Here is a 24372-nt window from a genome sequence, read left to right as displayed (position 1 = left end):
GTTTGATGCCCATGTCGATGACAATAATTTAGCCGCAAATCATTATGTTCTTGTATTTTGAAATTGATATCTAATATATGATAATAACTGTAGACTTTATATTTAGACTGCATAGGTCAGTAAAACAAAACAGACATTTCTTTAAACAGAGATTATTCCAATCATTTTCTGATTTGTACAATGGAATATTTTATTTTTGTGACAGATAAATAGTTATTGACCTTTATCAAGCTGATTGAAGTTGTTACATGTTTTATACTGACACTATTATTTTGTTTAAAGTACAGTGGTTCACGCCAACGGGAGGACTGGGAAATGTGGCATCCTACCCTTGTTGCTGAAGCATTATTTGCTATTGCAAACATCTTCAGTTCCCTTCGCCTAATTTCACTTTTCACTGCTAATTCTCATCTGGGACCTCTCCAAATATCTCTTGGACGTATGCTGTTGGATATTTTGAAGTTTTTATTCATATACTGTCTGGTGCTACTAGCTTTTGCAAATGGTCTGAATCAATTATACTTTTACTATGAGACAAATGCTACAGAAGAACCAAATAACTGCAAAGGAATAAGGTGTGAAAAACAGAACAATGCCTTCTCAACGTAAGCATATTTATTTTCTTTTGATTTGCAATTTATAGTTAGATATTCATTACAGTCATGAATCTGTACCGAAATCTCCAGTGTTCATTGTTGTCTTACAAGAGAGCATGTATTAAGAAAAATCCCTTCATATCTAGACATCTTTTGCCTTGAAACTGTAAGAGACATTCTGTATTCAAATATTTCATTCTTACTGTTGAATAAGTATTTTAATGGGGTGGGATGAGGTGAGGGTGAGGCTGGGAATTGAGTGAATGATCTCATAAATAGAATTTGTGCCTTATTGGCACAAGGGTAATCCATTATTTTATAGTCAGACCATACTAGGATTGCTGGAGGCTGTCAGTGACAATATGTGAGCATAGTTTACCTTGGAACTGCATATTCAGCATAGTAGGCATGCCAAATGGGTTTATAGAAGGCCATTACTTAAACTGATCTGTTTTTCTACTGCTTCAAATTGATCAATATGATGGAATTTTTTAATGTTTGGACTTCATTGAATATATTTAATTTATTTTGTTTTTGACCTTTTTAGTTTTGTATTTATCTGAATTGCTAAAGCAGCCAGCATGGCTGATAGATTGTTGTTGAAAAATGTTACTGCTGGCTGTGAAACCATGCTCTAATTGCAGCTTTCAGGAGAAAAGAAATAAGTGACTGAGCCTTGTCTTAATGGACTGAATTTTTAAAAAAAATTGTGCTATTTTCAGATGTTTCATGGAAGGTTTCCTGCTGTATCTGATGGTGACTTTAGTTTTGCAATTTTCCACTGCTCACATCATTAATTATTCATCCAATCTGTATGGCACACTCCTCATTCAGTCGTGAGACAATGGGGTAGAATTAGTTGCCACTGCTGGAACATCCATCAATTTGCACCCTGGGCACTATATTTATATGCCAGCTGAGCACCATTTCGTATACTTGGAACCAAAAGCTACCTTTTACAATGTTGTTCTCAGCATTTATCATTAAAGATATGCTTCAGAAAGGGAGACTGTTTCTCCACCAAGGACATAGAGGTGTTGGTGAATGGGTTGGTCAGCACAAGTGAAGTGCTGTTTCGTCAAGGCATAGAAAGGAGGCCACACCACCAGATGTAGCCACCCTGGACAAAAAGAGTGATCTGGTCAATTTGATATCCCAGGTGAAAGAAATGCCCAGAAATACCATAAGGATAAGTGCCCTTTTCTCTTTCATATTTTACGCTTTCTCTAACTTTGTCACTGCTCACAGCTCCCACCAAGTCAACATTTCCTACTATTACATGACAGATCTCCAACCAATGGTTCCGATTCCCCAAAACCATTAATCATTCCTGCCCTCTGTGCTTCCTACTCACTCAGTGGGAACCCTTTCAACACCCACACTGCTAATAGTTCCTACAAACATTTTAATCACGTTCAATCCCTCCTTCAGTCTTCTTACACAAGATCACAAGGACAAAGGCAGACAGTGGGATGGTTGACATTTTTGTGTTCAGTGCCACCATACCCAGAGTGGGCAAATGTGATTCTTTAATCTATGAGGGATAGGCCTCCACTTGTGAGTGAGGTAAGGCCCTTCAAGGAAAAATAGCATTAAACAATGAGGCAACAGGGTGGCTCAGTGTTTAACACTGCTGCTTCAGAGCACCAGGGATACAGGTTTGATTCCACCCTCGGGCCACTGTCTGCGTGGAGTTTGCACCTTCTCTCTGTGTCTGTGTGAGTGTCCTCTGGGTGCTCTGGTTTTGTCCCACAGTCCAATGATGTACAGTTTAGGTGGATTGGCCATGATAAATTGCCAGTAGTGTCCAGGGATGTATAGGTTCGGTGGATTAGCTATGGGAAATGCAAGGTTATAAGGTAGGAGAGTGGACCTGGGAGGGATGTTCTTCGGAGGGTCAGTGTGGCCTCAATGGGCTGAATGGCCTGCTTCCACGCTGTTGGAATTCAATAAAATACAAACACACAGTTCAAGAAATCTGTTATCATTGAATTCTGAATACTGATGTTGTGCAATGACCAACTATCCAGACTAAAAGTCCTAGCCACAAGCAATTTTGGCCATCTTGTTTAACATTTGAAATAAATCGTAGTAATGTATGCCAAATGCAAATAATCTCAGGTGAACTGTAAAATTTCACCTTCAGTCCACATTTCGCACTCACCTTCCATTGTGTTTACACAAGGACCTACACATTTCACACTTTAGACTGGAAAATATCCACACCATAAGCTTATATGCAATGCTATCTTTCTTGCAATATATGCAATGCTTAGGTACTGTGTGGGCTGAGGGTCAAGGAAGGAGTCATTATTAATGCTACATTTATAGTCTGCTGCTGCATGTGTGCCAAATGGCTTCCGCAGCATACACCTGACTCCGGTCACATAGAGACATCCCACTGCCTTTCTTGTCAGAGGCCTTCATGTGCCACTATTGGAATATATTAGTTGAATGGTATTTGTGTGTGCTGCAAGTGCTGTGTGAGTGCATTATTGAGATTCTCTTTTACTTCTGATATTCCCACATTCGTATGAACCATTCCCAAAGGATCCAGGTACAGAAGCTGTTGACATTCCTGTGTCCGCTGCACTCATCCACAGGAATGGATGAGAAACATGGACATCTGGAAACCTGGGACCAGCATTAAACTCTAGTGGATGTTGTGCAGCCTCCTAATGTAGACTCTCCAGCCACAGATGCCTTACTGATGGTAGTGAAATGCAGGAGAGTCACAGTTGCTCGTCATCCATGGGAAGCCATGTGGATGAGAGAGAGACAGTACAGAGAGGCACTGTAATCTGTTTAAAGATGATATTCAGAAGACTATATCGTGATGTCCAGTGTATCTGCAGTGCAGCAATTTCTTCCAATGTTTAAGGCCAATGAAAGGTGTAAGGTGACTCATCAACAACATGTTCCTGGGCAAGTCAGATCTGGGGGGTGTTGTCACCATATAATACAGTCAAATGACACTGCTTAATCTTCGAATATTTTGCTCCACGAAACTGGCAAATACAACAAGGCTATGTGATAGATGATGAGAATCTTCAACAGCACAGCATTGTGCCAACTAGGGAAATTAGGATGTTCATCAGAAGGAACTGCACTTTCGTCACCTTAGAGTGCAGCAGTGTCAATCAAAGTGACTCAGGCTGTATTTCTATGGAGCCACTTTCTATAGTACTGAGTTGTGTAAAGTCCTCCTTCACCGACTGTTAATGTTTTGATACTACAGAGACAGCATCCCCTGTTTAATCCCAACTGTAAGTGCAGTTTAACAATCTTCTTCTGCACTTCCTATTGTTTAATAAGACTCAGTTATAATCTCATGGATGCTTTCATAGCATCTGATTGAATCGTAGTAAAGCTTCTTGTTAGTATAGGCACTAGGGGAAGAATAGCCATCATTCAGACATTGTTAGAACATTGTATGGTCCTATGGATGGCTAGCCTCTCAAGCCTGACTAATTGACAGTCAGCCACAGAGCTAATGATAAAATGTTACCATATATTTTAAAATGTGATAACCTGCTGTCAATAAAGGTTCACCTATGTCACATAGGTGTTGCCAACAGGTTTCTTCTTCCTTTGCCTACTGGTACATCTAGGTACAGTCCTGGGCACCAGAACTGGAGTGGCGAGAGCTTGCCTTATACTGGAGCCTGTTTTATAGTGGAATTTTGGATGGGAGACCATGAGTCATCTCTGGCTAGAGACCCCAAACATTCTGGAAGTGTCCAACCAGATGCAGACTCCTCCTTCTCAGCTTGACCTCTCACAGAGTTGGAGGTGCAGGGACCTCTGGAGCATCTGAGGAGAGACTTTTGGGATACTATGTGTATCTTCCTCTACCTGGGTGCTTACTGGCTTTTCTCATTGTGAGGAAGGGGCACTTGAAAATGAGGTCAAGGACCTTTATTCGCCCTCTGTTTCCATGCTGTTGGTGTTGAGTATCAATTGCTACAGCACTGGAGTGCAGATCTGTGCGTATAATTGGCAGACATTGTATGCTGGAGCTGGGTGTATATGGCAGGCGATAAACATGTCCAGGGAGACAGCCAAATGCATGCATGCTGGAACCAACAAACTACCAATAGCATTGGTGGAATCCTCCAACCTTTAATCCAGGTTTCTGAATGCCTCCGACAAACCTACCTTTGACTCCTTTCTCAGCATATTAATGACTGACACCAGGGGTTCGCTTCTGCCTGGTGCTCAGCAAATACCTGGTGTCCGGCGGTCTTCTCACTACCTGTGGCATTTCTTTCTCAGCCAGCCACACAATCATGGCCATGATTTACTCACCAGAGAGTGTGCACCTAACTTTAATCTCACGAATGTACCCACCAAGGTATCAGTAACTGAGCTGGTGGAGGGTGCAGGACACCAACCTTGACAGTGAATCTTTTGAAGAATCTGTGGCTACTTCATCAGGAGGTGGATGAGGAGATATTGGCTGGAGGATCTGCTCTCCTCAGGATGGAAACAATGTGGAACTATTGGTGTGTGTTGAAACCAAGAGAAGGAATAAGTAGCAGCATAAGTGTGGTAGTTTGGATATCTTGAGAATCCATTCACAATGGTGGTAATGTGATAGTAGTGCCAAAATCTTATTTGGTTGATAGGACATGGAAGTCTCAGCATCCCCATGCAGCTTCCTCAGCAATCGCCATTCTCTATTGTACACTAATGCTTTTCCTCTTTGTATTAGGTGATAACATGAATGTCAGGCACCCAACTTTGGCTCCTATTGTGAGTCATTTTCTTTGTAGTGAGACAAATGTATGGATTGGGTGAGGTAAAAGTGGCTGGCACTGGCTGTCAGTAGTGGTACAGGTGCAAGCAAGTTGTTGAGTGTCATGAATGAGTGAGTAGAAACCACAGAGGGAATTCAGGGTTAGTAGTTTAGAATGTTGGGGTGGATGAGAACCATTGAAGACAGATGCCGCATGCAATGGTGAAAGTGAGAGACCGTGAGATTTGATGGGAGGTGTATGCAGTTGCAGATTTAATGAATATGAGGTAGCAGAGAGAAGATGGTGGCATTCACCCATGTAGAGCACAGAAGATCATTAAACTTCTCGTACATTGCTGGACATTCCTCAAAGTCTTGGACACTGCACCAAACTGCGTAGCAACTTCAGACCAGGCTGTCCAAATCTAGGTCATACTGTCATTTGCAGGTTTTCAGAGAACCAGATGACCCACCTATCAAGCACCTTGTTCACCAGGATCTTCAGGACCCTGTCAGCAATCACAGTGCCACCTAGTTTCAGTTGATCAGCTCTGGGGGTATTGTTCTCACACTGCAACTGTGAAAGGCTATACCTGACTTGTAGCATTTGACCGGGTACACACCTGGAATTTAAATATATTGCCATTGACGTGAATCTTAGAACATCCTGGCAGCAGTGAGCATTTCAGCCACTGGTTGAATACACAATAGCACGAGGGCAGTGTCTGAGAGGCATGGTGTGTACACAATGATTAGATTAGATTAGATTACTTACAGTGTGGAAACAGGCCCTTCGGCCCAACAAGTCCACACCGACCTGCCGAAGCATATACCACCCAGACCCATACTCCTACATTTACCCCTTCACCTAATACTACGGACAATTTAGCATGGCCAATTCACCTAACCTGCATATTTTTGAATTGTGGGAGGAAATCAGAGCACCTGGAGGAAACCCACGCGGACAATGTGCAAACTCCACACAGTCAGTCGCCTGAGTCGGGAATTGAACCCGGGTCTCTGGCGCTGTGAGGCAGCAGTGCTAACCACTGTGCCACCGTGCCACCCAGGTGAGGTGAGGAGCAATCAATTGCATGAGATAACTAATAAGAGCGCATAGGGAGAAACCCTCCATGGAGCTATGAACTTTTAGTTAAATTCACTGCAATTACTTTTGGCCCCCAGCAAAAACTGAATGCCCTATGAGCCAACTCCACTCCTCACCCTGACAACCATCTGATTCTGACAGCTTACAGCTTTACAAAGTGAGCTTGCAACTGCATATTCATGCCATCACTAAGGCTGCCTAATTCCACCTCCTTAGCATCACCAATTATGCATCTTCCTCAGCTCATCTGTTGTTAAAACCCTCATCATTGCCTCATTACTTTTTAGTCTTGTGCTTTAGACCACATTCCTGGCAAGCGTTCACTTTTGATTTTTCATAAAGATTAAGTTATTCAAATTGCTTGTGCCCATGTTGTAATTCACACTAAATCTTATTTACCCATCACCACTGTGCTCACTGGTTCAATTTGTCTCCTCGTTATGCAACTCATCAACTTTAAAATTCTGATCTTGTTTTCATCTTATTCCAAAGTCTCACACCTCACTAACCTTTGTATCTCTCTCGCACCACAAGCATAGAAGGCACCTCCATCTCTCCAATTCTGGAATTGAGCGTCTAATAATGACCATGAAACTTGTTGATTATCAGAAAAACCATTTTGGTTTACTAATGTCCTTTAGAGAAGGAAACTACTATCTTTACCTGGTCAGGCCTATATGTGGCTCGGGACCCACAGCAATATGGTTGACTCTTAACTGCCCTCGGTCTTAGGAATGGGCAATAAATATCAGCTAGTGACATCTACATCCTGTGAATGAATTAAAAAACGTAAACATTCCCAATTTTAATTGCTCCATCAGTGACTGTTATGACTTCAGCTGATGAAGCCTAATTTTTAGAATTCTCTCCCTCAATCTCTCCACCTTTCTATGCTCTACCTTCTTTTGTTTTCCTTGTTTAAGACATACATTAAAACCAACCCTGTGGTTCAAACTTTGGAGCATGTGCCCAGATATTGCCCAATGTGACTTAGTGTAAAATTTTCGTTGATAATACTTCTGAGAAGACAGGTGCCTGAGAAATACTTTATTTCATTAAATATGCAATGTAAATATAAGTTAAACATATATTTTCTTAACAGTGGATTTTGTTTATGGGGCAAGTGTAAAATAATAGCTAAATCTTTTGAAATTAAAAATTACTTTCAAATTCAGTTCAGTAGACAACAGTTAATGCAAGATCAATTGTCAGTTCTGAGATTCATAGAATTTTCTTAACCAAAGAGTCATCAAGGGGCCAGTAATTCAGTTGGCCAACTCAAAATAAGGCTAACCGGCCAGGATGCAATCCGAATTCCAGCTGAGGTAAACTTGGGACCTGTCTCATTGTCTTTATCTGTACTAAAATCATAGCATCTTGTCAGTAATCCTCAAATAATCAGGGGTGCCACCAAAAGAAGACAAAAGCTGAAAAACAAACATGAAAAGATTTGGGACCAAGGCAGGTGAGGAATATGAAATTAATTTGCAGACCAGCCATGATTTTAATGAGCTGCAGAATAAACTCAAGGGGCTAAATGAACTTCTGTTATTCCTACATCTCCCATGCTTATAAGCTCTAGTTCTTCTTCTTTGCAGGCTATTTGAAACTCTTCAGTCACTGTTCTGGTCAATATTTGGTCTTATTAACCTATACGTGACAAATGTGAAGGCTCGTCATGAATTCACGGAGTTTGTAGGTGCCACTATGTTTGGAACATACAATATTATCTCACTTGTGGTTTTGCTCAATATGCTGATAGCTATGATGAACAATTCATACCAACTTATTGCGGTGAGTTCTTTCTGGTTACCTTCTGCAGTTAGAAAGAGAATTAGTTGAAAAATTATATATTTCATACAAGAGAACAGTATAAATCAAGGACTATTTATTAGTTATTAGAAGTGTGAAATAGAAACAAAACTTGTGTTTGGGCAGATTGGCATTTAAAAGAGAAATGACTATTTCCAATGTGACCCACTTGACCATTTTTGATAGTAAGCAAAATATTGACCTTTCTTTCTATTTTATATATTGACCATGCTGTGGACATTTCCCGTACTTTATATTTTATGTATGCTTAAGCTAAATCAATTCAAGCTTGCAGTTAAGGGAGATGTCAAAATTGAATTACCATATAGGTTTAAAATATGATTGAAAATTAAATTGATCAGAATTACAGAAATAATTAAATAATTATCATGAGAAGAATAAGCATTTATTTCTTTGGTGACAGTTTCAAGACCTGTTTATATTTAAATGATGAAACATAAATTTGAGTAGAGGTTTGCAATTCATGTAGGTCCGAACAGTACCAGGTATAAATATCATCATTAAAATTTGTTTGATTTGTTTAGGACCATGCAGATATTGAGTGGAAATTTGCAAGGACAAAGCTGTGGATGAGCTATTTTGAAGAAGGTGGAACTCTTCCAACTCCTTTTAACATTATTCCAAGTCCAAAGTCTGTGTGGTATTTAATATCATGGATGCGAAGACATTTATGTTTCAAAATTCTCTGCAAGCAAAAGCGAAAAAAACCTGAAAGTCTTGGTTCTCTCGGGGTATGTAACTTATTTTCTTGCTGCATATTTTGTTATATTTTAATATGGAGATGGTAAAACATTCTTTGCATTTTCACAGCATATTGCATTATTTACTCACTTGTATGTTTCACCTTATTTTCAAGAGGCGCGCAGCTAACAATTTGAGACGAAATCATCAGTACCAGGTAAGGAAATGTTAAAACACGTTTAGCTTCTTGCAATAGTTAAATTTTTTTAAAAAGCATCTAAGTTTCTGATCATATGATGCCAGATGAGAATGTAAGATGTGAGTAGGGCACACTAAGGCCATAAAGAAATTCATTGTGTGGGCAATTATATTACAGCTGGGGTATACTGTTTTTATTCATTCAAGGGATTTGGCATCACTGATTAGCTGAGTATTTAAAACCCATCTATAATTCCCCTGGAAAAAGTGGTAGTGAGCTGGTTTCTGTAACTGCTACAACCCTCTGGATCTAAGGGCACCAAGAGTGCTGTTAAAAAGGGAGTTCCAGGATTTTGACCAGTGACAGAGAAGAAATGGTGATATACTTGCAATTGAGGGTGGTATATCATTTGGACAGAAACATGACTACGATCGTGTTCCCATACATCTCTTCCCATTGTCCTTTGAAGCAGTAGAGATCATGGATTTGGAAGGTGCTATCAAAAAAGGGTTGGTAAGTTACAGGGAGTGCATCTTGTAGATTATGCACAGTGCTGCTCCTGTATATTGTAGGTGAAGGTAGTGAATGGTGAAGATGGTGGATGACGTGCCAGTCGAGCTGACTGCTTTGTCCTGGATGGTTCTGAATTTCCTGAGTGTTGTGGATCTGTATCCATCCAGGCAAGTGGATGGTATTGCATCTTACTGGTAACTTTTGCCTTGTAGATGGTGACTAGGTATTGGGGGCAGTCAGACAAGGAGTTGGTCATCATAGAATTCTGTGACTCTGACCTGTTTTTGTAGCCACAGTATTTATTCGGCTGGTCAGTTCAGTACCTAGTCAATGGTAATCCCTAGGATGTTAATGAAGGGAAGTATGAGGACCTTAAGAATAGAAAGGCAGAATATTATTTTTTAAAAGTTAAGAAACTTGTAAGTATTGACATTCAGAGAGACTTGAGTGTAGTGTTACAAGAAACACAAAATGTTTGCATATATGGCACAGCAAGCATTTAGGAAGGCATGCAGCTGTATTGCAAGGAGATTAGAGCACAAGAATAATAATGTCTTGCTCCAGTTGAATGGACTTTTAATTTATTTTGCATAAAATTTTGATTTGTTGGACAATTTGCCTGAATTTCTTGTATGAAGACGATAAAACTATAGATGTCAGAGCTCCTATGTATATTCTTTTGGAGGCACAGGAGTTGGACTGAAGGAGGATTGCAAAGGGAGTGCATTTATTTTAAATTTAGAATATTTGTTCTCCCCTTTCCTTTAGCAGGTCTCTAGAGAGATTCAGGTTTCTGCCTTACTTTGTGCCGTTCCTGGAGGTGCTAGACTTTAGCAATATGCAGGACCACTCTGGAGCTACTCCCAGGCTATTTAAACATCTTGAAGCAGGAAGTGGAGACTATTCCTCAAGCAAGTGTTCTTTAACAGTTTAATATGAAAGAAATTACTGCCCCCTTGTTCCGGTTGCCTTTAGAAAGTAAATAGTTCCAGAGGTCCACCATGGGTATACTGTCTTCCAGTTTAGAGATCAGCTAATCTTCCTGGTATTCAAGTATCCTGTAGTCAAGGGGCTGCAGTAGTGTGCTCAACATTCAACCACAACACACTGTCTTCATATTAATTAAAATTAGCCCTTCAAATGGATTTGACACCCTGTCAGAAACATGAGTTAACCAACTAATTCAATCTGTTGACCAGCCACTCCATAGCAGTGAGTCACATGTCAATATCTTTATCATTGAAATTGGTGTAGCTCAAACTTTCTGCAACTGAAACAATCTTTTCATTTCCCCCCCCTCACCCACTTTTTCAGCTTCACCTGAAAATATGTATCTTCGAACCTGACTGCATTCCTTTTTCTTGATGAGATCAATGAATAAACTTTGACCCCATGTAAGAACATTCACCCAACCCAAAAGACACCTCAGTGCAATCTCTACCATGGTCCATCTTCAAATCCATTTTACCTTGACTTGAGAAAGTCTTCATTTGTGGTCTTTGTGATTTCCAGGCTGAGCTTCACTTACTTTTTACTTGACGGTGGCCCAGATTCCACCCCGAACAGATTCTAAATCATTCAGTAACCACATTCCACCCTGCACTGACATTCGTTCAACTTTCAACTCTGCCCTCTGCAAACTACATTAGTTTTGGTGCCCTCCTAAGCTCACCCCACCCTACATCTGCAGCATTCTTGAGCACTAAATTCCTTCATGTGCCATAACTTTTAACTACCTTCTGCAACTCTTGCATCCAGTACAACACTATGGCAGGGTGAATCGTTAGTCATTACATGTTTGATAGCTTTACCTTCTAACATATCTTCTTACTTTTACCGATTCTCTAAAAAGTACCTCTTTATCTCCTTGGATATTCCTACTTGATTTCCAGTCCTTTTTTTATACTGCAGCATTAATGATGCGTTAGATTAGTGGGACGATATAAATGCAGTGCGATGGTTAGCTTAAGGCGCACTGCGAGTTATGTGAAGTGAATAAGAGCAGAATCATGACGTTCAATCACTAGACCATATGGCAATGCACTTTAGAAGCTAATAGAATGCCGGAATACAAAGCCTGAACAATAAAGCCTACAGAAACTTTGCATAGATTTACAATCTGCTTATGAGATCAGAAACTGGAAATTTGTACAAAAGCAAAATACTGCAGATGCTGGCAATCTACAATAAAAGCAGAAAAAGCATTTCCATGTCTGGAAATGCTCAAACAGAGAGAGAAACAGAGTCAATGGCTGGATTCAGTAAAGCCTATCAGAGCGAGAATTATCACAGAAGCCAGGAGCATAGAATTAGAAGTATCTGCAACAGATTCCAGACATGGTGAAAAGTATCTTCAGCTAAGTTATGGACAGGAAGGGCCTGATGAGGGAAATCCAGGTCATCAGTGAACCACTTAAAACCACTGGATACGATCGCACCCTCATTGCTTGGAGGTGGGAAAGGCATTTACTTAGGCAGGATGGTAGCATGCCTTAAGCTTGCCCCCACCTAAATTAAATTCTGGGAGGGAAGGCCCTTAATTAATATTTCTTCCCCACTACCAATTGAGATTAACTGGTTCCTAGCAATTATTTACCTGTGGTTTGGTTCACCGTGATCCTCGGCTCTGCTGTCTCAGCAGCTAGAGCCTCCCTGTGGCAATGAGGCTGCTGGCCTCTGATTGGCCAGCAATTCTCAGTAGGCAAGATTACCACTGTTGGGGTCTTAATTCCAGGGGAAGTCCCTGCTGCTGGTCTTGCTATTGCCAATGGTATGTGAAATGAAAGGCCTTCCTGAAAATAAGTGTATCTAATTGGCTCGTCAGGAGACACTCCTGTTGCCTCAACAAGATTCTGCCCATTTCCCTTGAACCTGTTAGAATTTGATGCTGACTCACAGAATTAGTGGGAGTTGTAAGGCTTTTCATAGGGATTACTCAGTAAACCATGTTGGGTTTCTCTGCATGTACACTCAGGGAGCTAGTGAAGTTTCTGAGGGATAATCAGTCACATGGAGTCTTCTCCTTCGGAATCAATGGCATTCCCATGAGTTCTTCGACTAATGGAGGAGACTGCATCACTGGAACAAAATCCAACCCAATGTTTCAGGTTGATTATGAGCCTTTATCCTGATGACATTGATTGGAAGTTTTCATTCTTGTTGCCCATCCTGAATTTGCTCAGCCATTTCAGAGACCATTTAAGGATCAAGGACATATCTGTGACTCCATATCCACAGCAAAGGATGGCACATTTCCTTCCTGGAAGGGCATTAATGAAAGAGATTATGCATTTTTACAAAACTTGATTGTTTCACGATGGCCATTAGTGAGGCTAGCTTTCAATTCCAGATATTATTAATTGAATTTTCACCCCCACCAGTTGCCTGGCTGGCATTTGAATCTGTCAGAGCAGTAATCTGTGGCTCTGAATTACTAGTTCAGAAATTCATAATTTCACTGTCTTTCCCCAAGTAAAAAACTGGTCTAGATCTCCCTTTACCTGAGTTGGATTATAACAAGGAATTAGGAAGGCGAATAGAATCTTATGATTTACCATAGCAGAGCTAAATACAAAAGCAGGGAAGTTATGCGTGAGTTATAGAGGGGACTGGTGAGGCCACATCTGGAGTATTATGCACAGAATTGGTCATTTTATTTAAGAAAGATGTAGATGTGGGCAGTTTGGAGGCAGTTTTACTGGATTAATGCCTGAAGTAAGAGGGTTGTCTTAAAAGGAAATGTTGGACAAGCTAAGCTTGTACCACTGGACTTTCAAAAGTAAGAGGTTACTTGATTAAAATGTATAACATCGTTGATGAGAGAATGTTTCCTCCTTTGGGAGAATCTAGAACTTGGGGTTACTGTTTAAGAATTGGGATCATCCACTTAAAACAGAGATTAGGCAAGTTTTTTTCTCTAAGGGTCATTAGTCTTTGCCAAACTTTCCCTGAAAAGATGATGGAAGCTGAGACCTTGAATATTTTTAAGGCAGAGGTAGATTCTTGTTAGCAATGGAATGGAAGGTTATCAGGTCTGGACAGGAATGCAAATTTGAGGTTACAGTAAAATCAGCCATGATCTTATTGAGTGGTGAAGCAAGCTTGAAAGGCTGAATGGCCTACTCCTCCTAATCCATATGCTTGTGTGGATGGGTGTGCAGCCATTGGTCGTGCACAATCCTTGCATAAAGAATACTGTACTCATGATAATCACAGAGAGCAAAAAACTGTAACGCTCTTCCAGTATAACTGATGAATTTTTTTTTGTGCACATCCACTAAATTAATGTTTTCTTCCAACATCCATAATTTCTCCAATCTCTGGCTCATAAACTAATGGCATCTTAGCCATATGTGTTTATCAAAGAGATGTAATGGAACCCTTTTATTAATATGTCTATGATGAATAATACACTGGCAAATGATGTACTAACATAGTCATTTGTTTAAGAGTGTTGACAATCTGATATTAAGCCAACTTTGTTTGATCTGTAAAGTGAACTGGTCCCTATTTTACCTGTTCCTGTCTTTCAGGAAGTTATAAGGAATTTGGTAAAAAGATATGTTGCTGCAATGATCAGAGATGCCAAAACTGAAGAAGGGCTGACTGAAGAGAATTTCAAGGTAAATTTTTCACTATGGGTCACCAAATGCAGTACTTAGAAAAGAATTACAGTGAGAGTTGCAATAGTTTAACAGTTTGTAACTTTGACACCAGTTGAAAAGAAATTATGATATCGTACCACCAGAAAAGCAATTTTGTAAAACTAACCGGAGTAGAACAGCTATAGTGTCACTTCACAGAGTGTAACCACTTCTACCTTTGAACTACTGGAATGGAAAATAAGAAATTTTCATTTTTCTAACTTATAAAGTAGCTGACTTGCATGGCATGACCAATTTAGAATTGTTAAAAATGTGTCTATGCAACTGGTTGGATGTGTATATACTATACCTGTAATGCCACCAGACGTCAGTTACTGTGGTACAATATCTTTGGTGTAAAATGCTAAAAAGGAACTTTTAGTTTTTAGTAATTTTTAGTGTTACCTGAAGTTCATTTGCATTCTAGCTGCCCAGTGTGTTTGAGCAACTTGAAGTTTCCTTGATTATTATCAATTTGAGAAGAAAAGTGTTAATGAAGAAGCATTAATGTTTTTGGCAAACAAATATTTCTAGGTTTGGCATCAGAGTACTTTAAAATAAGTTACGTTTGCTGTGATTCTAGGAGCTGAAGCAGGATATTTCTAGCTTCCGCTATGAAGTTTTGGGTCTTCTGAAAGGAAACAAGGTTCCTGGTAAACAGGCCACGACCTTTAGCACAACATCTCGAATTTCAGATCTAAATGAAGTTTTTAAGGCTGAAGATCGAACAACTGACCACATGACTGTGTCAACAAAGAAAATAACATGCGCAAATGAACAGAAGAACAAACTGAGCTTTTATGATTTGACATCTTTAGTTTGTCCAAAGACAATGTCTAAGTTATCAGATAATCCAGCAGCATGTAACACTTTGAGCAATGGGTCCACACCAAAAGCAACTGATATATCCAATGAAAAACAAAACAATAAAAGTATTGTTAAAGACTCAATCAAAAATTTAGGATTCTTTCGCAAAAGAACAAAACCATACAATGCAGAGCAGAATAGCAATAGGATTTACACGGTTTCTGAGGAAATTACTCAAGAGGAAGACCGTCTCAGAAACAAAGAAAGCGACTGTGAGGACAAAAGAAACATGGACCAAATGGTAGTGAGTGAGAATAACTCAGACATAAAAGACCTAAAAGTGAGTAGCACATGGAAGCCAGAAATGGAAGAAAAGATACAAGTACTTTCACAAAAACAGTCTTCAGATGGAAACACCAGTGCTCGCTCATTAGAAACAACAGAGGATACTCTGACACATGATTCAGGGAATGAAGACAGTGCAAATCAATGGACTGTGACACAGGGTGATTATGTGACAACTAGATTATAATAGTATTTATTTTGCAGATTGCTTTTGAGAATATTAATAAAGGAATTATATTGAGAAGACATGGTAAACCTTCATGTTAGCAATGCTTGTTTCTTTAAGTTATTGATTATTTTATCAATGCTCCTAAATGAGTCTGTAAGACTCTGGAACAATGTAATTGACAATCTCTAATTTATATGGGTAGAAATCAGGGAGGAACAGTTGATATTTCCTAAGAAATATTGCAGCCATTGAAAGTGGAAGACTAACTGCTATCTGTAGTACCCAATGTTTTAATCTTCTTTCCATTGCTAAGCTTAACATAATAATTCAATGTAAAATTCTGTCGATTAGTTTTCAGGTGGTGCATATACACCACTTGGAAGTATGCATCTGGAGACTGTACTAGAAATGTAGATGTCTTTTCTAATTTTTTGGATGTTATTTGGCCTAAGCACCAAGTCAAGAGCACATTATGAATGTGCAGCATTGGGTTTGCTAATGTCATGAGCCAAATATCATGGTAAAAAACTAAGCTCAAACATTTACTTAAATATATCACTGTAATATGATCAGAAGACCGTTTAGGTCCTCTGGACTATTCTGCAATTCAGTTAGATCTTTGCTGATTTGTACCTCAGCTATATTTGCCCCTTTGCTCCAAATCTCTTGTTTCCCTAAACTAATAACAACTGATTTTTCTCAGCCTTGAAATCACCAATTGTCCCAATACTTACAGCAATTTTGGAGAAGAGTTATACATTTTTCCTATCCTTTTGAACTAAATGCTTCTCAATTTCACGGCTAAATAGCTTAACTCTCATTTTAAGGTTATGTTCTTTATTTCCCTTGTTAAGGCATTAATAATATGCATAACCAACCAATGAAATTATTTTAACATTTTCACCATCTCAGTGAGATTACAATCTCCTATATTCAGGTATATAGGTGCCAAATTTATGCAACATTTCCTCATAGCTTAAGCTTCCAACAGTATGTTTTGAACATAATGAAGTCTGGCTTTGAATCTGGTACTATGTTGTGTTCCACAATGACAGATTATTAAATGTTATAGTAAAGGATTTAGGTTTTAAATTGAAATTGTGGCAGAAATATTTGCGGATGGAGAGCAAGCATAGAGCAGTGACTTGGATCATGATCTGTATCAACCAGATTTCTCCTTCTTTATATCCATAAAGACAATTTCTCTTGGTGGTAAGGCCACATTCCCAACTCATTCTCATAGCATACCATCACTACTGAAGAATAGCAAGCAAACTTTCTGGACAGGGTCCCACATTGTCAGATTCAAATGGAAATCAATGCAATAAATAATTTTTTTATGTTCATAATAGCATTACTCAGAATACTGTCTGAGTCAGCAGAGTGAGTGTTTGTGGTGCAGTTATTGGTGTAAGCGCCTACCCCATCAACAAAATATTTGTCTCTCTGCAATTTGGGGTAGTATTAATGTAAATACAAATAGCTGGTGGAAGCACTATCCTGTCCACAGCATTTCTAGCTAAAATGTTTGCATACTTAAAAATTCTGAATCTATTATGTGAAATTCCTAACCCAAACTTTGGCAACATTAATATTTTCCTGCTAGCATTAAAGCCGAAGGTGCATAAGAAATACCTCTGAGGCAATTTTACATCACCTTTTTTAATTACATTGTAAATGTTTGGTTGGGAGTAGGATTGGAAAGTTAAATAATTATTTATTTTCCCTGTTTCCATTTGCATCATCCCTACTTGCTGCCTACATTCAGTTATTCCATTAATTTATTAAATTTGGTTAGAGATGCCTCAAGGGATGCATTTTTCTCTACAGGATAGGTCTTCCTGCTGACTTCACCTGAGATGAAGAATCCTGAGAATTCAGACATAGGGGTAGTCATGTCTAAACTAGAGTGAAACTCCACATTGGGCATTTCAGTATATGTCCAGTACACAAATACTGGAGTTACTGGACTATCTAATATAATTGTTCGGTCCTTAGTATTGACTCTGGATTTCTTGAAGTCTCACGGCATCAGAAAAAATTTATGTTCGGAAATTTGTTAGTTATAATCTACCGCCTTCCCTCCATTGATGAATCAGTAATTTTGTATGTTGAACATTACTTAGAAGAAGCACTGCTTATAGCAAAGACACAGAATGTGCTCTGGATGCAAACCCTCACTGTAAACAAAACTAATTGACTCATCTATTGATCAAACTGTCTGAATCCTGAAGAACACAGCTTCACAGTAAATCGAATCATCATTGAATACTGAAATATTGATACATTAAAATACTAGTGTAAGTGAAACAATTATCCATGTCTGTGTATATAAGGATCTCTACCACTGTCTTATAATGTGCAATAGCTTAGTGTAAATTTTGAAATGTTGTCCAAACTCTAAAAATGAATAATTTTCAATAGTATCCCAGAAACCAATTAAAGAAGAACTCTGCATGTCATCCCAAAACAGTTCCTTTAACAATAAAACCAATAAACAGGAACATCTTTCAATTGCTCCATATTATATCATAGCCCTAAAATAGGGATCATCACCTGGACTTTTATTGGGGATTTTTCTGATGATCCAAAATGGCAGGAGAACAGAGAATCCCTGCACAAATTCCTTTGAATATATATGTTTGGTCATCAATCAAATAACTGAGGAGGTCAAGATTGATAAATCTAGGACACTGCGTTTATTTTTAATTAAAGAGTTGTCCTAAAATTGACAAATTTTGACAGTTTCAGCTCCGAGAGGCCTTAGTTTTTACTGAAACAATGAAGCAGGATTTAGTAAAAGGTGTCTTAAATGTTACTGATGTAAATTGGAGATGCAAAACAATACTAAAGTTATCACTGGTTTATCACTTTTTGTTAGAATTTATGTTTCAATACTTGCCATCCTCACTTGGATTGTATTTCTTTAAAGCTATTACATCTAAGTTCCCACAAAAGTGCTGGTATTTAAAGAGAAACCTCAACCATCTAAACCAGTACGAATGTTCATATATAATTATTGCACTGCTGTTGGCTAAAAACACATTTTCTAATTTCTGCCTCTATTATAATATATAATTTAATGTAATGTATGATTAGCAGCTGAGCTGCACAGTTTACTGTGGCAATGTCATCTTAATTTTGTGATTTCGTGTTTTGTTCTTAAAACTCAACGACTCAAGTTCCAAGAATTTAATCATGTTAATTCATGAACAGTGCTGAACTTAATACTAGTTCTGTACTGGTTGAAGTGGCTCTGAAGTTGACCAATAAACAGGGGATAAATGTTAACGCACTCATTTAATATTCGTTTAATATGCATTAGCCACTTTAAAATAAATGGACTAACACGTTACAAAAAATGGCATGGAACAAGCTCTTGGGAAAATATATTGGGTGCTCATCCACAAGAATTTCATGGTTAAGTTCGTCCATATCTTGTTACTTTATAATTTTAGTCTCCTTTATGCTTATTGGTAATAAAAACAAAAAAATGCACGCTTGCATTTGACTAAGATTAAAACTGCATTGCTCTGTTAGTAATTGGTCATCAATTTATACAATGTGAACATTACGTACATGCCCCTCTGAACTTAAAATGCATTCTGTACACCGAACCTAAATGGATTCCTTTGTCAAATACAGTAAATGATAACAGCTATTAGCCCTTTGGCACTTTCCACAAGAAGGTCTGCATTCTCTCTTATCAACAAGTAAAAGTGCCTTAAATTCTACCCTCTGTTGTGCACCTTGCTGTAAGATTCCAACTTGACATTTGTTGTAAGCATTTAAGGACTTTTCAAACTGTAAATGTAATGATAATGTTGGCTCACTGTTTGATTCCAGAGATTGGATTTTCTTATTCCCGACATCGCTCTTGCTAATGTTGCCTGTCTACTACTTATTTACATGCATTAACTTGTTGGTTCAATAATATACATTACTTTTTATTAGATTTTGACCAAACCACAGTAGTAAATTTTATTCATCACACAGGTTTCTAATAAAATTTGGCATGTTGTGAACTTTCTGTACACTGTATTTTAAAAATGGCATTTATACAGCACTTTACCACATGTCTCAGAATTATCCCAAAAGTGCTTCACATCCAATAAATTATTTTGAAGAGCAGTGAATCTTTTTTGTGAACAAACACAAAAGCTTCCTAATAATTTCTGTGTTAGATCATAACATTAAAAGCATCAAGCTATATTTTGGTATTTACAACAGTTTGGCTGTAGCTCTGAGTCACATTTTGAAAAAAAAAATGATTATACTGTACAAAACATTCAATGTGAAATTCAGATTGGGAACATCCATTGTCTGGGTGCTCTTTAATATCCACTGTGTGGTGCGTATCCTCACTTCTAGCCTACATTGGTGAATGTGTCATCATGCATACAATGAACAACTGCTGGAAAAATGCAGGGCAGGCAGATCATGACATCAATCAGTATAGAGGGCTAACTTGCAGTCCATGTTATGACTGAAATGGGAGGACAATGCTACTGTTATTTAGCCACACTGCACCAAGGGTCACAACAAATAATGTAACATCTTACCAAGTTCCTAATTTGGATAATCATGTGCTTTCTTGGTATTAGACGTAAAATAAAACTTGTAGACCTGGCCAGTACAAAATGTTGACATTTACACGCTTGAATCTTCTGGATCCTTACATGCCCTGCCTCAGGAATTTTGGTACAAACTTTTAATACCTCTTGATGATATTTGGATGGTTTCACTATTTGGTGAACCACCATTCTATCATCATCCTGGATTTGTGAAGAGGCTTTCAATTCTTCATGAGAATTCCATTTCTAATATAATAGCATTTTGTAATTCACCTTGCTTCACCTTGAGCTGTTTGTGTCACTTTACTGATCTCTGATTGAGGCTCAGCAAACTGGTTGAAAGAAGACTTAATGACCATTTCCTTAAAATTATCCAAGTTCTCAAAAAAGGTTTAAGATAGCCTGTCTCTGGCACAAATTGGACATCTTGACAATGGAATTTCTTTAGCCATTGCTCAGGTTATAGCACAAATAAGATAAGTTCCTATGTCTGAAAAAAATCTGCATTTGCTCTTGTCTCTTGGACTTCCCATGGTCTCTCCATGACTACTGAGGAAACTCCTGCCAAATTGTTCCCTTGGAGAAGGTCAACTTAATCTAGAGGTAAACTTTGAATAACTCCAGAAGTTACCATTCCAGATATTATGTCACTCCAAGGTGCCCGATACATAAACATGGGTATATACACCCAACAACTACCATTCAACAAAACCATGATATTCATGTAACACTGTAATGGAAAAATTATACCGTTCCCCCCCAAAAAAGTTTGTGTCTCCTATATCCTTTGTGTTTGTAGGTTTTCTTACCGCATTTGAGGAATTAGGAGTTATCTTGCTCATGAGAAGAACTCTCCTTAACTCGGGTATCTTGTTTCCTTTAGGTACATTCACACCAATGTTTGTACTTGATCTCACAGCGACAAGTGGAGCTGTAACTTGGCCTGCTGCACTGTCAGTCAGAGTTCATTTCTCTGTGCTGATCTAATATACCCGAGTAAGTCCCCGGATCTTCGCCACAACATGCAAAAATCAGCATGAAGTGGAAACATTTCATACATCACTTCCACTCTCAGTCTGTTCCTTTCTGGCCTGAAGAGATGCTAGGATGTTCCCAACTGTCTTCACATCGCTGGCTGCTTGCCTTTTTTTCACATCCCCACCAATTCTTTATGGGTTTACAGGGATATTGGATTTGAATTTGTGAACCAAATCGTAAGGCATCTCGTGTTTGTCTTACCCTAACAAAACTGGTTCAGTCTGTGAGCTCCTACTGACAGAGGAAGGAAATTTTAAAATTGTTCCAAAAGAATTATTTCAATCGGGTCTTGAAAAGTCTCCACCTTTAATACCTGCATCTGACAATCACAATTGATTTTCTTGACTGTCAAACTCTAGGAGTCTGCTATGGCTACTTGCAGATATTCCAAAATATCTGCCTGTAAGCCTCAGGAACTATTCATTCACACTGAAGAAAATGAATGAAAGTGAAGCCTCCTCAGAAAGTAAAATTTAAACCTTGGGTGTTATTCCAACCAACCTGGTTTGCTTGAGAAATGTTGAGTTTCTTTTGCTCACCTCATCTGCTTAGATATCTTTTCTGCATTTTTAAAAAAAATGCCTCTGTGTCCATATGATCAAATTTTAAAGTCTCGCACAAATTTAACAGATCACAGCTTTATTTTGGGTTGGATTTGGATTTTTCTTCATCAGAATATTTCCTGGAGCCAGATCCATCTTGATTTAGTTCCTGCCTCTTAAGCTAATATTAGCTCACTTGCCCTTCTCTTTCCTGCCTCTACTTCTTTTTCTCATTCCAATTGCAATTTTAGTTCCAGCTTCCTAAATGCTTTCTTTTTTTCGATTTCTCTGAAGTGATTCTCTTTCAAGTTCAACCTTTTGTTTTAACCTCTGTCTTTCCAGTTAGTGGGAGTTATTTTTATCTTTTTGTCCAGGTTTCATCATCTGCAACTGAATTTTCATTAATTCAATTGAATCGTTAACAGGATTACCTTTCTTCCTTTCAAATTTCACAATCACTCAATTTATGTCTGCTTTCCTTGCACTTGCTTTCAATTATAACTTCCACTTGTCCATTAATTCTAGTAGCTTAGCCTTGGTTGCTTTTTGTAAGTCATCTAGAGATAAATCTTCATCACGAAAACTCTTATCAGCAGTCAGTCATTTTGGTTTAATAACGCTTTTCCATTTACCCATCTCCAATTACTAGTACTCCCAATTAGACGTCAGCATTAGGTAACCAACCAATTTTATGTTATAATTGAGACAGAAGAGTGCAGCTCTTCTGTATTTTCACTACTCCATGGGTCACAACATGAATGTAATTATATTATTCAGCAGCTGAAAAAGCTAATCATATGCTTTCTCCATTTAGACTTACAAGCAACAGAAGTTGCTGGAGAATCTCAGCAGGTCTGGCAGCATTTGTGAAGAGTCAGCCGACTCAACATTGCAAGTCCAGTGATGAGTCTTCTGAACAAGTCTAAAAAGGGGTTTGAGAAATTGAAATGTTAACTTTGTTTTGTCTTCACAGATGCTGCCAGTTCTGCTGAGTTTCTCCAGCAACCTCTGTTTTATGTTTGTTCCAGATCTCCAGCATCTGCAGTTCTTTGTTATATTTTAGACTCAAGAGAACCCCAGTTGTTTGACCTTTTTATGCTATTGACAATTTTGTGTTTATTTATTTTAGGGAAAGCAATGATATAGTGATAATGCTCTGGGGTTTAAATCCCACCTAAAAAGTACAAAGCAATTCTGGAATTAAAAGAACAATGGTAACCATCAAGCCATTTTCAATTGTTGTAAATACACATCTACTTCATCATTGTTCTTTTGGGAAGGAAATCAACCATCGTAACCAGACTGGTCTTAGATGTGACTTCAGACCTAACACAATGTGGGTGATTCTGAAATGCAACCATTCAGTTGTATCAAACTGCTAAAAACTATCAAAAAAGGTATGAAGCCAAATGGAACACCTTCCAGTGAAAATGATAATAGCCAACTCACCCCTGCTGGCCTGGCAATGTCCTCCATACTAATATCTTGGGGGTTGTGCCAAAATTGAGAAAGCTGTTTCATAGAATGGTCAAACAGCAGTTTGGTATAGTCATACACATGGATTTGTACCTTATAGTATCCCATACATCACCGTTACCGGTCCTAGGAATGTCCTATCCCATCAGTAGGGCAAACCCAGCAGAGTGGTGGTACAGTGGTAGATAGTTGGTAGAGAGCTTTCAACATTGACCTTGAACCCATGAAGTCTAATGAAGCATAGCAAGGAAATCTCCTCCTTATCACAAGGTACCAACACCTCCCCAACTCCTTTCTCCATACACGCACGCACTCACATATATAAACATGCACTCTCAGCTGATAAATCAGCATGCATCTATGTTGAACATCAGTTGGACAAAGCACTGGCAGTAGCAGGTATTCTGGATGGGGACCACAATGTCCATCACCAAAATTGGTGCAGGAACACCACTACTAACTGAGCTGGTCAAGTCCTTCTAGCTCAGTGAGCAAAACCTACATCCAGAGCTGGTCAAGTCCTAAAGAACGGAATTGCTATTCTGGGCTGGGAGATGAAAGAGAGAAAAACCTTCTTGATCTCATCCTCATCAATCTGCCACCTGCAGGCGTATCTGTTAATGGCAGTACTGGTAAGAATGATCATTGCAAAGTCCTTGTGGAGCCTAGTTCCCTTAGTCCCTTCTTCACACCCAGAATATACTCTATTGCGTTGTGTAGCATTAGAACCGTGCTAAATTGGGACAGACTTAGAATAGATCTAGCAATTCCAAACTGGACATTATGATGTGTAGGGGGGCCATCAGAAACAGCAGAATGATGCTCCAACACAATCTGCTATCTCATGGCCTGGAATATTCCCCAGCTGGAAATGTGTAGCTGGAAAAGCGCAGCAGGTCAGGCAGCATCCAGGGAATAGGAGAATCGACGTTTCGGGCATAAGCCCTTCTTCAGGAATGAGGAAAGTTTGTCCAGCAGGCTAAGATAAAAGGTAGGGAGGAGGGACTTGGGGGAGGGGCGTCGGAAATGTGATAGGTGGAAAGAGGTCAAGGTGAGGGTGATGACCGTCCATAACCTCATCACCTCGGGGGATCTCCCATCCACCGCCTC

General features: G+C 38.9%; 1 protein-coding gene across 2 annotated transcripts in view; it reads left to right on the top strand.

Annotated features, from left to right (window-relative positions):
• The window catches only part of trpc4b (transient receptor potential cation channel, subfamily C, member 4b), a 98300-nt gene extending 79895 nt beyond the window's left edge, over window positions 1–18405 (top strand). For both annotated transcript variants that reach the window (XM_043692114.1, XM_043692115.1), the window contains exons 6-11: window positions 283–605; window positions 8041–8236; window positions 8800–9006; window positions 9132–9173; window positions 14201–14290; window positions 14895–18405. In XM_043692114.1, the coding sequence (XP_043548049.1) occupies window positions 283–605; window positions 8041–8236; window positions 8800–9006; window positions 9132–9173; window positions 14201–14290; window positions 14895–15650 (1614 nt within the window). In that variant the 3' untranslated portion in view covers window positions 15651–18405. The remainder of the gene's footprint in view (window positions 1–282; window positions 606–8040; window positions 8237–8799; window positions 9007–9131; window positions 9174–14200; window positions 14291–14894) is intronic.
• Window positions 18406–24372: the final 5967 nt, after the last annotated feature.

Source organism: Chiloscyllium plagiosum, chromosome 6, assembly GCF_004010195.1.
Source record: "Chiloscyllium plagiosum isolate BGI_BamShark_2017 chromosome 6, ASM401019v2, whole genome shotgun sequence".
Classification (NCBI taxonomy): Eukaryota; Metazoa; Chordata; class Chondrichthyes; order Orectolobiformes; family Hemiscylliidae; genus Chiloscyllium; species Chiloscyllium plagiosum.
The sequence above is the reverse complement of the archived record's forward strand: the minus strand, read 5'-3'. Positions and strand labels throughout refer to the sequence as shown.